Source organism: Nematolebias whitei, chromosome 21 (assembly GCF_014905685.2).
Source record: "Nematolebias whitei isolate Nwh7 chromosome 21, NemWhi1, whole genome shotgun sequence".
NCBI lineage: Eukaryota > Metazoa > Chordata > Actinopteri > Cyprinodontiformes > Rivulidae > Nematolebias > Nematolebias whitei.
In genome coordinates, this window is record NC_056518.1 from 35,471,273 (window position 1) to 35,484,985 (window position 13,713).

Consider the following 13,713-nt stretch of genomic DNA (forward strand, 5'->3'; position numbering starts at 1 on the left):
TATGTATGTATATGTATGTATTTGTGTATGTATGTATATGTATGTATATGTATGTGTATGTATGTATGTATGTGTAGATATGTATATGTCCTCAGGCTGAGGAAGTCTCTCGGATGAGAGACGAAACGTTTCTACATTTTGTTTGCTTTGTTTTGTTTTTTTGTTTTCTTGTTTTTTGAATGTCCAGAGGACCAGATTGAACTTTTTTGGATTTTTCTACCTGGATTATTGAGCATGTATCAGGATATGTGGATTCTAATGATGTCTGTGATGTTTCAGATCTGAATCGACTCCTTTTTTGTATCAGCGTGACTCTTTGAGTGAGAGATAATGAACAAATTGCATTGTTTCACATCTGAGCTGTTGTAAATTACTACACCAACAAGAATTGTTTTACAGTTCTTTGGTGCCTCAAAAAGCTGTTCAATGGGATTTTCATATTATTCAGCCATGAGGTGTTGGGATTTGGTGACATTTTCTCTCTTTTCATCTATGTTTGTTTTTCTGTAGCACTCTGACTTGAACACATCTTTCTTCTTATTTTTTTTTTACTTTAGCACCATCAATTTTTTTTTCCTCTTTTGCAGAACCAATTTCACCTGCAGATATCGGCCCGTGTGCCTCCATCGAGTCTGGGAAGCTTGCTGCTAGCCATCCTGCAAGGTGGGGAGAGGGACAGGGACCAAGGCAACCAAGGAGGTGGCAGCTGGGGAGGAGCAGCTGTTATCTGTCCAGGCTGGGATGAAGGCAGTGAGGGTTTGCTGACCCACCTACAGAGGCACAGTGGTTCTGTCTGGCATTTGTGGGACATCATTAACCTGACTCGCATCACCAGGGGCAAGGGAGAGGTCAGCAAGGAGAAAACGGAGGATCAAATGGAAAAAGAGGTTTTGAACATGATCTCCACCAGCTTCCTGCACTCTCCCTCACCTATTTCCTCTGTGCTTCTCCTGGGATCTGACCTGGAGTGTCTCTCGTCTGTCTTGCGGGTTGCTCAACACCTTATCGCATCTCTACCTGCACTGCAATGGATCATGGGATACCCTTTGTCTCCAGATTCACTACACACTTTAGGAGGTCCCCTGGGACTGTTAGCCTATGGGGAAATCGGTCGTAAGCCAATAAGCTTCTACATACGGGATTCACTACAGCTGATTATTCAAGCAGTCACAGCGGCAGCCATGCTGAGGCCAGACTTGGCACTGGTTCAGAATATACTCGACTGTTATGACAAACCAAACCAACTTGAAGTGCCCTCATCTGGACACATTCTTGCCAGGTATGAACATGAAAAAACACATGGTACATGCAACCATTCATTAAAGGATCGGTTCAAATACAAATACTGAGATATATGGCATTGTGTATGTGCGTCAAGCCTTCTTGTGATGTCTTATAATATTTTTAAATTAAAATTTAGCTTTCCTTGAAGGAATGCATATCGCCCTCCATCATTCATATATTCAATTCAGTTTATTTATATAGCACCAAGTAATAACAGAAGTCATCACAGGGCATTGAACAGAAACATTCATATATAAAAATAATAATTTAAGACTTTATCTGAAGAGCAGACTGCTTTGAATTTACTCCATCACAGAACTCTCATCTTGAACAAGCATGAAGGCGACAGTCGAAAGGAAAAACTCTCTCATGAGGAAGAAACCTTTAGCAGAACCAGGCTCAGGACAAGCGGCCATCTGCTTCGACCGGCTGGGTTTGGTAGGAAAAGATACACAATGGCAGGTGAAGAATCACATGTTAAGATAGAAATATCCTGATGCATGCTCAATAATCCAGGTAGAAAAATCTAAAAAAGTTAAATCTGGTCCTCTGGACATTCAAAAAAACAAGACAAAGCAAATCAACAAAAAAATGTAGAAACGTTTCGTCTCTCATCTGAGAGACTTCCTCAGTCTGAGGAGCTGTATTCAGCTCAGTCTCTTAAATAGCACCGTCTCAGAGTGGATCAACCAGTTTTGCTGCTGACAACCAAAACCAGCTGATCACATGATCAAGAAGGACCATCAGCCTAACAATGGATCATTAGCACACTGATGGCTGTTCACTGTTCAAAGAGGGCTGAGTGATACTAGCAATCACAGCATTGTAAGAGGGGGACAGTTGAACCCGGAGGCCTCCACCCCTGTTTAACGATGGACGGTTTCTTTTCACAAAGATGGCCTCCTTTACTCCTCTCTCAAACCATTGTTCCTCTCTGTCCAGGATGTGAACATCTTCATCCCTGAAAGAGTGACCGCTGGCCTGGAGATGAGTGTAGACCGCAGAGTCCTGGCCTGATGATGTTGATCTTCTGTGCTGGGCCATCCTTTTGGCCAGTGGCTGTTTAGTTTCCCCGATGTAAGACTGATCACAGCCCTCCTGACACTGAACAGCATACACAACATTACTCTGTTTGTGCCGGGGGACTGGATCTTTGGGATGAACTAGTCTTTAATGTATTTTGGGGTTTAAAAGCCACTGGGACGTTATGTTTAGAAAATAAATGTCAGTTTCTCTGATACCCCCTCAACATATGGAATGACCACTGGTCTGGGTCTGGGTTCCTCCTTTTCACCTGTTGGCTGACTGGAGTCCTGTTTGGGTTTCTTCTCTGCTTTCAGGAAGGCCCAGTTAGGATATCCACATTGCTCTAGAGCCTGTCTTGTGTGGGATTTCTCCTTCTGCCTGGCTCCCGAGCTAGTGGGGAAACTGTCTGCTCTGTGAGACAGAGTCCTGATGACTCCTAACTTGTGCTCCAAAGGGTGATGGGAGTCAAACTGCAAATACTGGTCTGTGTGTGTGGGTTTGCAGTACACCTCAGTTTGCAAATGTCCTCTATCAGAGACTGAGACCTCACAGTCCAAGAAAGCCAACCTGCCATTTTTTACATCTTCTCGTGTGAACTTGATGTATTTATTCACAGAGTTGATGTGGTCAGTAAAATGTTGGACTTCCTGAGATTTGATTTTAACCCAGGTGTCGTCAACATACCTGAACCAATGACTTTGTGGTGTCCCTGAAAAGGACGTCAAGGCTCTCTTTTCTACCTCCTCCATGCACGGGTTGGCAACAATAGGCGAAACTGGAGACCCCATAGCACACCCATGTTTCTGCCTATAATATTGCTCCCCATATGTGAAGTAGGTTGACTGCAGGCACAGCTTCAAGAGTTGACACAGTTGCTCCGTGGAAAGCGTGGTCCTGGTGCTCAGAGTGGTGTCTGATTTTAATTTTAAACTGACAACATCTACTGCATCATCAACAGGAATGCACGTAAAGAGTGATGTGACATCAAAAGAGACCATTGTTTCATCAGTCTCCATGATGACATCCCTCACCTTGTCCACAAAGTCCATGGTGTTCTGTATGTGGTGTTCTGAGCTGCCAACTAAAGGGATGAGTATAGACGCCAGATATTTGGAAACATTGTAAGTGACAGAGTTAATCATACTAACAACTGGTCGTAAAGGTACACCCTGTTTGTGGATTTTAGGTAAACCATACAGACTAGGTGTGGCCTCCCCTGGGTACAGTCTGTGGTACAGAAAACGGTCAATAGCCTTGTCTTGCTCCAAAATTTTCAGGCAATCTGTTAACTTTTTCTTGTAACCACTTCCTGGATCTCTTTTCAGAGGTTCATAAGTGGTTAAGTCACTAAGGAGTGTCATAACTTTCTCATGATAGTCTTTCTGGTTCAGAATCACTGTGCACCTTCCTTTGTCTGCTGGGAGAATGATTATGTTTTTGTCCTTGCTAAGAGTGGTGAGTGCATCCCTCTCCTCTCTACTGATGTTGGAAGGTGGTGGTTTGGCATTGCTAAGGCAGGCTGAAACTTTGATTCTGAGCTGCTCTGCTTCAGCCTCTTTAATTTTGTTGTTGCAGATGGCTGACTCAGTAGCTGTGATCATCTCCACCAGAGGAATTCTACTTGGTGCAACTGCAAAGTTCAGTCCCCTTGCAAGAATCTCTGTCTCTGGCTGGGTGAGCTGTCTGTCAGAGAAATTCTTCACCCACTTTTCTGTCTCCCTGGCATGTAATTGACTACTGGAGTGTTGTCCTACACTGAATGTGTTGTTATTGGAATAGTGATGGTGTTGATGAGCTATTAGTACATTAGTACACAACATTTTACTGACCACATCAACTCTGTGGATAAATACATCAAGTTCACACGAGAAGATGTAAAAAATGGCAGGTTGGCTTTCTTGGACTGTGAGATCTCAGTCTCTGATAGAGGAAATTTGCAAACTGAGGTGTACCGCAAACCCACCCACACAGACCAGTATTTGCAGTTTGACTCCCATCACCCTTTGGAGCACAAGTTAGGAGTCATCAGGACTCTGTATCACAGAGCAGACAGCATCCCCACTAGCTCAGGAGCCAGGCCTCTGATGACACAGATATGGCAGAAATTTGGCAAAGCGGCTGTGGACCTGTTTGCAACACGAGAGAACGCTCATTGTCAACTATGGTTCTCACTGAGCCCGCGGGACGAACCACCGCTAGGGGTGGATGCGTTTGCTCACAACCCATAGCCCAAAATTCTTCTTTACGCGTTCCCCCCCACTTCCTCTGATATTACGGTTTCTGAACCGAGTTCAGGGGGAAGGATTGACTGCTCTCCTGGTCGCTCCAGAGCGCGTGAACGCACCATGGTTCCCAGTTTTACGACGCCTGTTATCGGGGCGCCCATGGAAACTGCCGTGGAGGGATCAGGAGTTACCCAGAAACAGGCCAGCACCTTTGGGTCTGGCCGCTGAGCGAATCCGCTTAGAGAGGATGGGTCTCTCTCAAGATGTAGTGCGCACAATCCAGGATTCACGTGCTACATCCACCACAGCGCTGTACACATCAAAGTGGACAGCTTTTCAGCGCTGGTGTACAGAGAAAGGTGTAGAGGCCACTTCATGTCCACTAGGTGGCGTGGTCTCCTTTCTGCAGCAGCTGATGGACAGAAATCTGACATTCAGCACGATTAAAACGTATGCTGCAGCCATCTCTTCTTGTCACAAAGGTTTCAGGGACAGAACAGCTTTTAATCATCCGCTGATGAAGCGTTTTTTTAAAAGGTGTACAGAGACGCAGGCCTGTATCACGCCCACTTGCTCCACAGTGAGTTTTAACGCTGGTCCTGCAAGCCCTGCAAGCCCTGATCAAAGCTCCATTTGAGCCACTGAATCAGATTCCAATTAAATTCTTTTCTTTTAAAACAGCCCTGCTGTTGGCTTTAACATCCGCTAAGAGGGTGAGTGCTTTATCTGCCCTCTCTGTCGCTCTGTCATGTCTCAGAATTCAGGCTGAAGGCAGCTCAACTGATCTGAGACTTAACCCAGCGTTCATGCCTAAAAACATCACAAGCTCTTTTAAATCAAGAGCAATATCGCTGGAGTTTTTTTTTTCCCTCTCCCCCACAAATCAGAAGAAGAAGCATCTTTCCATCTTCTCTGTCCTGTGCTGGCGTTGACGTGCTACATAGCACGCACGGCCGCAATGCGTCAAACTCAACATTTGTTTGCGCATTATATAAATGCATCTGCAGGTCGCCCGTTATCCACCCAGCGCCTGTCACACTGGCTGTGTTAGGCCATTTCTGAAGCCTACAGAGCATCAGATTTAGAGCCTCCTGATAACCTCAGGGCACGCTCGACCAGGGGTATCACATCTTTGACTGCTTTGCATAATGGTATGACAATGCAGGATATTTGTACTGCGGCCGCGTGGTCAACACCCCGCTCATTTATTCGCTTTTATCTACGTGATGTGGCTCGTTCCATGACACATTCTGTCCTTAGTGTTTTAACAGAATGAATATTGTTGTTTCATGGAATCTCGTTTAAACTCACATCTTCCTGATGTATAGTGCATGCATATACAGTGTGAGATGTTATCAGTCACAAGTTGTAACTGTTCTGGTTCTATTGTCACTAATCAGTTCATGAGTATTGTTACCAATCGGTTCATTTGATTAATAATCAGTTCACTTGTTATTATTAATCTGTTCATATTGAGCCGTGAATCTGTTTGGTTCATGACCTTTTTTCAGCATCTTCCTTTCCCTGTTGAAAGCTTCCCGGGGCGCTCATGCACTCAGAACGCATACCTACACAGCACGCGTCTGTGCATGGTACGCATAATTACACACATGGAGAGCTGAGTGACAAGACATTTTTGGGCAAGCTGCCGCTTCGTATGGTGTTCGAATGGAGGCGAGGACTACATCTGCTTTGCCCTTAACCCACTAGCGACAGCTTTAAAGGGCGAAGCCTATACGAAATAGAACGTTGGTTACGTACTGTAACCCCAGATTATATGAACATAGGCATAGCCCTTTAAGCGTCGGGCCTCACTGGCTCCTAAATGGCTGAAGAAAAATCTATTTGGGAGCCGATTACCCGCTCTTAACGTAATTTATACGGACCGGGTGGGGCCCACACAACAGGTGGACGTGGACTAAATTTTTCAGTGCGATGCTTTGCATGACGGGATAAAACCCACCAGCGACAGCCTTAAAGGGCTACGCCTATACTCATAGAATCTGGGGTTACAGTACGTAACCAACGTTTTTCAGTGCGCAGCGCTGCTCAGGAAGGACACTGTTTGGAGAGGACTTCTGTTTCCTCCCACAGACCAAAACATGCAGGTTAGACTGATTGGTAACTCTAAATTGTTCCTAGGTGAGAGAGAGTGAATGGTTGTTTGTCTCATTTGTCTCTGTGTCCCTGTGATGGACTGGAAAGTGGTTAAACATAATGCATGGATGGAAGTTTTGTGTGTTAGTTGCTGAGACTAATCCTCAACTGAAACTTTGAGAACTACCTGACTGCACCAGATCTGTGTTTAAAAATGTGTTTAACTATTGAAATGAACCCTTGTCTGTCTGTTAGCAATGTATTTCATGAACCATTGAACAAATTGTAATGACACTTTCAGAGAGTAATCATTGGATTCTCTTTTACAATGATTAGCTTTCGGACTATTAGGCACATTGAAATGCTCCTCTGTAACAAACCATTTCTCACATTGTTTATTTTCTACACATAAATACAAAATGCAGCACTGGGCCACGGAGTCACCAACCACATCAGTGTCTCACAAAATGGTCCCAAGGTTTGGGTTGAACCACAGTATATTTAGAATGGGTCACACATCCAGCAAGTGGTTGTCATAACAACGAACTAAGGGGAGTCCCTATACTCCCCATGTGACCAACTCTCAGCCAATAAACCCTGACACTTCAGCATGTATGTGTGGTCTTCTGTCTGTTGTTGAGATAGATTTGTAACTAATAAATCCTTCCTACAAGAAACAAGAAACCGGACACGCCCAACCCTGAAGAAGCCAACTCTTCTTCAGAACTTAAAATCTGTCCTGTCTCTCTATAAAACACAACTTAATCATAAAAAGAAAATTTAAAGACAATTAACTACAAATTAACCATAAAATATAAAAGTATAAAAATATAAATAAGATACAACCAAGAAATTATTAAATTTATTTTAGGATTCAGCCCTGTCACAGCCAGCTAACCCTCAGCAAACACTAAATTTGCTGTTACTCAGCTAATTTTATTTTTTATTTTTTCTTCTTTTGGCTGCTCTTTTCTTCAGGGGTTGCCACAGTAAACTAACTTGCACCAAGACTTGGCTTGCTAAGCTAGTTATATATTGAACTAAAATGTGTGATGATAGCAGGTTTCTTAGTAAGAGAGAGTAATTGTGGCTTAAAGTGTGTTAGTAGCTAAGCATCATCCACAACACAAACTTTGAGCACTACACATTGTACAACATCTTAACATCTGCTATTAAGAGTCAGCCCTCTGTCTCTTAACAAAATAGTTTCAAAATAAGTGAACAAATTTAATGGAGCTGTCAAAAATAATTATTAGCTGTACATCTACTCAATTAAAGATTGCCTCCAATTCAGTTCAGTTTATTTATATAGCCTAGTCACAACACAAGTCATCTCAGGGCACTGCAGAAAGCATTCACATACATTATGAAAGTTAATTTTAAAAAGTGATCTATCTAATGAAACCAGCAGATTGAGTTGAATCTTCACTTCATCACAGTCTACCATCCTGAGCAAGCACAAAGGCAACGAAAGAAAATCTCCCTTGAACAGGAAGAAACCTCACACAGAACCAGGCTCAAGACAAGTAGTCATCTGCTTAGACCAGCTGAGTTTGAGAGGACAGGGAGTAGAAACAAACGAATATAGAATGACCGGTCCAGATGTTCTTGTTATCGTAAGAAAGACAAAAACACACGTTAAGTAAATAAATTAATACAAATTCAAACAGGTAGATTAGAGCAAGTTAAGACGGCAGCTAAGTGAGGAAATTTGGTCAGTTTGTCCCCCAACAGTCTAAGCCTTTAGCAGCACTAAGGGATAGCTCAAGAAACCCAAGCTGACCCTATAGGATTTATCAAAAAGGAAAGACCTGAGCATCTTAAAAGTAGACAAGGTGTCTGCCTCACAAACAGAAACTGGAAGTTGGTTCCACAAAATAGGATTCTGATAACTGAAAGCTCTTTTTTCCATTCTAGTTTTGGAAACTCTAGTGCAACCCAATCCAAAATAATTGTATTTTGTACTAATGTGTGTTTTGAGAATGCATTTTTGTAATGAAGGAAGTTTTGGCATGCTTTGTTTTATTTTGAAGGGCTTATGTTTGGAAAAAGAAATGGTCTGGTGTCTAACAGTTTTACTGGTCTGTGATTGGTATATATCCAGGAAGTGGGTGGAGACAAGGGGGTAATAGTAAAAATTAGTTTCAGCTGGACAGTCGGCAGGAAAAAACTGTGGTGTAGTTTGTAAAAATAAATGTTTTTGTTGATGTTTTAGACATTCAAATCGTCATCTTTGTACAGATATCAACTCTACCTTGGGTTTTAGAACTACTGTGATTATTTCAACCCGGAATTTGCAGCACACTAGTCGTGAATTTGTTTTATTACTCGCTAAGACATTAGCATTTATTAGCAAAGTGAATGGACTTTGAGTAGTGTGGCTGACCCAGCTAACACAAATAAACTTAATTAAAGTTTCAGGCATGGAAACTCCTGGAGTTAAGTACAGATAGATGAGTCTAAGCTGAGAGTTTTATGTGACTGAGCTGAAGCACTGCATCTTCACTGGACCTTTCTGCTGCTGTTCCTGAGCTGGGTGAGCTGAGAACATCCCCCACCATCTTTCCTTCAACTGGAACTGACGGGTGATATTCCAGAGGACCTAGACCTTGGAGTAAGGTACCACATGCCCTCCTCTCATCACATCAGGCTGCAACGGGGGTTCTATTTCATCCTACTGACCGGCAGAGGCGGTGCTTAAAGCACTGAATGATCATTGTTGTGCATGCGCTGGTCGAGAATTTATGCCAACATAGTCACGTGTGACACCCGGTACACCGGTGAGTCTATATAAGCACATGACAATGGTAGCCCAGTCCCTTTCCTCTTTCATCATGCAGGTGGTAAGAGGTTTACTTTTTCTGCTTGATGCTGGTAGCCTCGAGACTACGGTCGGAGCTGCGGGACTGTCTCGCCCTCCAGAGGCTGCACAAGCTGGTATCCTCTAAATGATTGTACTTCAACTGGTAAGTTGTTTTGTTTTTGTTGACCTGGTGGTAGCGTGTTCGCTAGCCGCATCAGGTTTCCTTATTGGCTGGAAGTACGGCGTTTAGCCGTTTCTCCTTAGATTACAGAAAGCATTGCAGCCACGTTCCTGCTTGCTTGTTTTCAGTTGCGGGTGTAGCGGCCATGTTCGGCTTCGCCCACCTTTACCTGTTCGAACTCGCGCTCATATTGTACAGCTGCGTCCGCATGCCGTTTGTTACATTGCAGCCGTTTTCTTGCCTGCCTCTCATTTACATAGTTACAGCCGTGTTCGGCTTGACTTTATTTTGTTACACTGCAGCCATTTTAAGTGCTTGCATTTCCTTGAGTTGTGCGGCCATGTTCGGCTCACCTTTTTCATTATAGTGCAGCCGTGTTCGCGCTTGCATTTTTTCATTATAGTGCAGCCGTGTTCGTGCTTGCATTTTTTCATTATAGTGCAACTGTGTTCATGTTGCATTTTTTACCTGTGGCTCTACGGCAGTCGTAGCACTTCTGACTGCTTTTATAAGCTAGCAGTTGGGAAACCCCTGGTGGCGTTTTCTGTTTGACCGGGTTCCCTGGTCCGTTTGCTCATCGACTCCAGCATCAATAGTGGCGTTTTCTGCTCGACCTGACGCTTCTAGTCCTGTGAGCCATAATATGCTGGACGTGCAGTACTGCAGAGCCTGTTTGGCCCCTCTCCAGTTGGAGGATGGACATGATCTGTGCCCCCCTTGTTTGGGGCTGGATCATCTGAAGGAGGCCTTGACAGAAGTGGTCTGCCCCAACTGTTCTGTTCTGCACTTGTCCCTGCGGGCAGCTCGTTTGGCTGGTTCTGAGATTGCAAGCCAGCCTGTAAAGCGTGTGGCCCCAGAGGCCTTGGGACCTCCATGAGAGAGGACCAAGAAAAGTTCCAGGGGCTCAGAGGGACTATCTGGGCAGGTGGCCCATCTAACCTCTGAGCTGGAACAGATGGAGGCGCTGCTCAAGTCCCTGAGGGAGGGGGACCCTGACCTGGGACAGAACATGGACTCAGAGGCCTCTGCTTTTGAAGAGGATGCTGTCTCCCTGGCAGTATCCAGAACTGATTTTCAAGAGCAGTTTGAGTCTGGCTCGTGTGTGTTGACTGCCAGTTCGCACACCTCCTCCTGCTCTCAGCCAGAAGACAGTTCCATAGTGGGTGCTTTGAGAACTGCTCTTGCTCGGTTGCACCTGGATGTCCCACAGAGTCAACCCGCTGCTTCCAGTGCTTTCTTTAAATGTCCTTCTGCTAGATCGTCCTTTATAGTTCCCCCTTCAGCTGAATACATAAAGGAGGTACATATATTCTGGATGGATACTAAGGCTTTCTCACGACCGACCGCAAATGGCAGGGCCCTGGCGGCCATGTATGATGCACCTAAGTTTGGCTTGAGCCATATGCCTTCTGTCAAACCTGCCATAGCGTCCCTCGTGCCTCCAGATGAGGCTTTGAGGGCTAATGCCAGGTGCCCTCGTCCTCAGTGCCGGGCCACAGATGACCTGCTCTGTAGAGCTTATGACTCTGGGTCTCGATTGGGGCGACTGGGTAACTTGCTGTCACATTTGTTACTGGACCTCTCGACCTCCTTGGAGGGATTGGCAAACCCACCCACACAGACCAGTATTTGCAGTTTGACTCCCATCACCCTTTGGAACACAAGTTAGGAGTCATCAGGACTCTGTACCATAGAGCATATAGCATCCCCACTAACTCAGGAGCCAGGCAGAAGGAGAAATCCCACACAAGACAGGCTCAAGAGCAATGTGGATATACTAACTGGGCCTTCCTGAAAGCAGAGAAGAAACCCAAACAGGGCTCCAGTCAGCCATCAGGTGAAAAGGAGGAACCCAGACCCAGACCAGTGGTCATTCTGTATGTTGAGGGAGTATCAGAGAAACTGAGATGTTTATTTACTAAACACTACGTCCCAGTAGCTTTTAAACCCCAAAATACATTACGGCAAAGACTAGTTCATCCCAAAGATCCAGTCCCCTGGCACAAACAGAGTAATATTCTGTATGCTGTTCAGTGTCAGGAGGGCTGTGATCAGTCTTACATTGGGGAAACAAAACAGCCACTGGCCAAAAGGATGGACCAGCACAGAAGATCAACATCATCAGGCCAGGACTCTGCGGTCTACACTCATCTCCAGGTCAGAGGTCACTCTTTCAGGGATGAAGATGTTCACATCCTGGACAGAGAGGAACGATGGTTTGAGAGAGGAGTAAAGGAGGCCATCTTTGTGAAAAGAAATCGTCCATCATTAAACAGGGGTGGAGGCCTCCGGGTTCAACTGTACCCCTCTTACAATGCTGTTATTGCTAGTATCACTCAGCCCCTGTGAATAGTAAACAGCCATCAGGGTGCTAATGATCCATTGTTAGGCTGATGGTCCTTCTTGAGCATGTGATCAGCTGGTTTTGGTTGTCAGCAGCAAACTGGTTGCTCCACTCTGAGAAGGTGCTATTTATAAGACTGAGCTGAGTACAGCACCTCAGACTGAGGAAGTCTTTCAGATGAAAGATGAAACATTTCTACATTTATTTTGTTGTTTTGCTTTGTTTTTTTTGAATGTCCAGAGGACCAGATTGAACTTTTTTAGATTTTTCTACCTGTATTATTGAGCATGCATCAGGATACTTATCAGAACTATTACAGTGACAGCATCTATGAACATGCTCTCTGCTCTCGGCTCCCCCCTCTGTAGGATGTCTGTCACTATGTGCTTGTTTGTGCAAGGTGTTTTTTTTAATATTAAAGGTTTTTTTTTTTCTCAGGCAGGAAAAAAAAGTCTGATAGGAATTTTTTCGCCTCCAACTCCTACATTTGTCCATTTTACCACTTTTTTGTCTGTCCAAACAGGTCTCACTTGTAAATGAGTCTGTTAGGCTCTTTGTGATTTATCTGTTTAAATAAAGGTTGAATGAATGAAGAAAAAAAAATCAAGCTCATATTCTCTGGGATACATGAGCTAAACCAAGAGGATTATTATGTGGATATTTAAACATTTGAAGTGCAATTCCAAAATGTGATCAACTACATCATCTTTTAGGGCTGGGTGATATGCCCTAAAATCAATATACAATATATTGAGCAGTTCACCTCTAACGATAAATGGACGATAACTGCAACCCCCCACCCCCGAAAATGTGATAGGCTGGCATAAATAATTCACAGCCAGTTATATTGATGGCATAATTCCCTTTTTATTGCCACTTTAATGAACTTTATAACTACAGCTTCTGCCAATAAATGAAGAAAATGTGTACTTTTAGTTAATAGTTTTTGAACAAATAAGCACAACTGAACAAATTTAGAAGTATAAAATAACTTAACTTTCCTGTAAACAAAGTATTAAAAATACAAGCTCTTATAAATGAAATGGTCACATTTGAGTTGTCAAGTATTTCCTTGTAAACAAAACTAAATAATAAAAAATAAATTTCACATTTGCCATTTGGGGAAAAAAAAAAGAAAAGAGTTGTGCAAATGTCATGGGCAAAGACCTACCTCTCTGTAAAGGCCTTATAGGTAATCACTTGTAAACAGTTAAAGGCTAAATAATGCTATTATGTGCAAAGGTCCATCTCTGTGTAAATGCCTTGGAGGTAGTGTCACTTGTAAACAAATGATGTCATAATCCAAAATGTCAATGAACACAGAAAAACTATTTCTAATAAACACTAAACACTGCAATTACAACTGCAATCACTGCAAAACAATAAATGACAACTTTAAACTCTTAAACAAATCATTTAAATTGTGCCGTGTGCAAAATGTCAATAGAACATTAATCAGAGTCAGAGTCAGAGTTTCTTTGTCATTCGCACCTCATGTGGTACATGTGGTGGAGCGAAATTATGTACACAGGGTCCCAGTTACATCCAACAATAAAATGTATAAGAAAAACAGTAATAACATCTAAGATATGAACTAAGAAAAACATCAACTAAATATACACTAAGCACTCATAACATAAAACATTGAACATCAGCACAAACATGAACATGAGTCTGTGTGAGCAGATGTGCACGCATGAACACATCAACATGAAACAGATCAGCAGCAACATGAAACAGATCAGCAGCAACA

General features: G+C 43.4%; 1 protein-coding gene across 1 annotated transcript in view; it reads left to right on the forward strand.

Moving 5' to 3' along the window:
- Window positions 1-13,713, forward strand: part of LOC119427267 (glutamate receptor ionotropic, NMDA 3B) — a 102,630-nt gene that overhangs the window by 29,899 nt on the left and 59,018 nt on the right. The window contains exon 2 of the mRNA XM_037694848.1: window positions 588-1,279. Within this exon, the coding sequence (XP_037550776.1) occupies window positions 588-1,279 (692 nt within the window). The remainder of the gene's footprint in view (window positions 1-587; window positions 1,280-13,713) is intronic.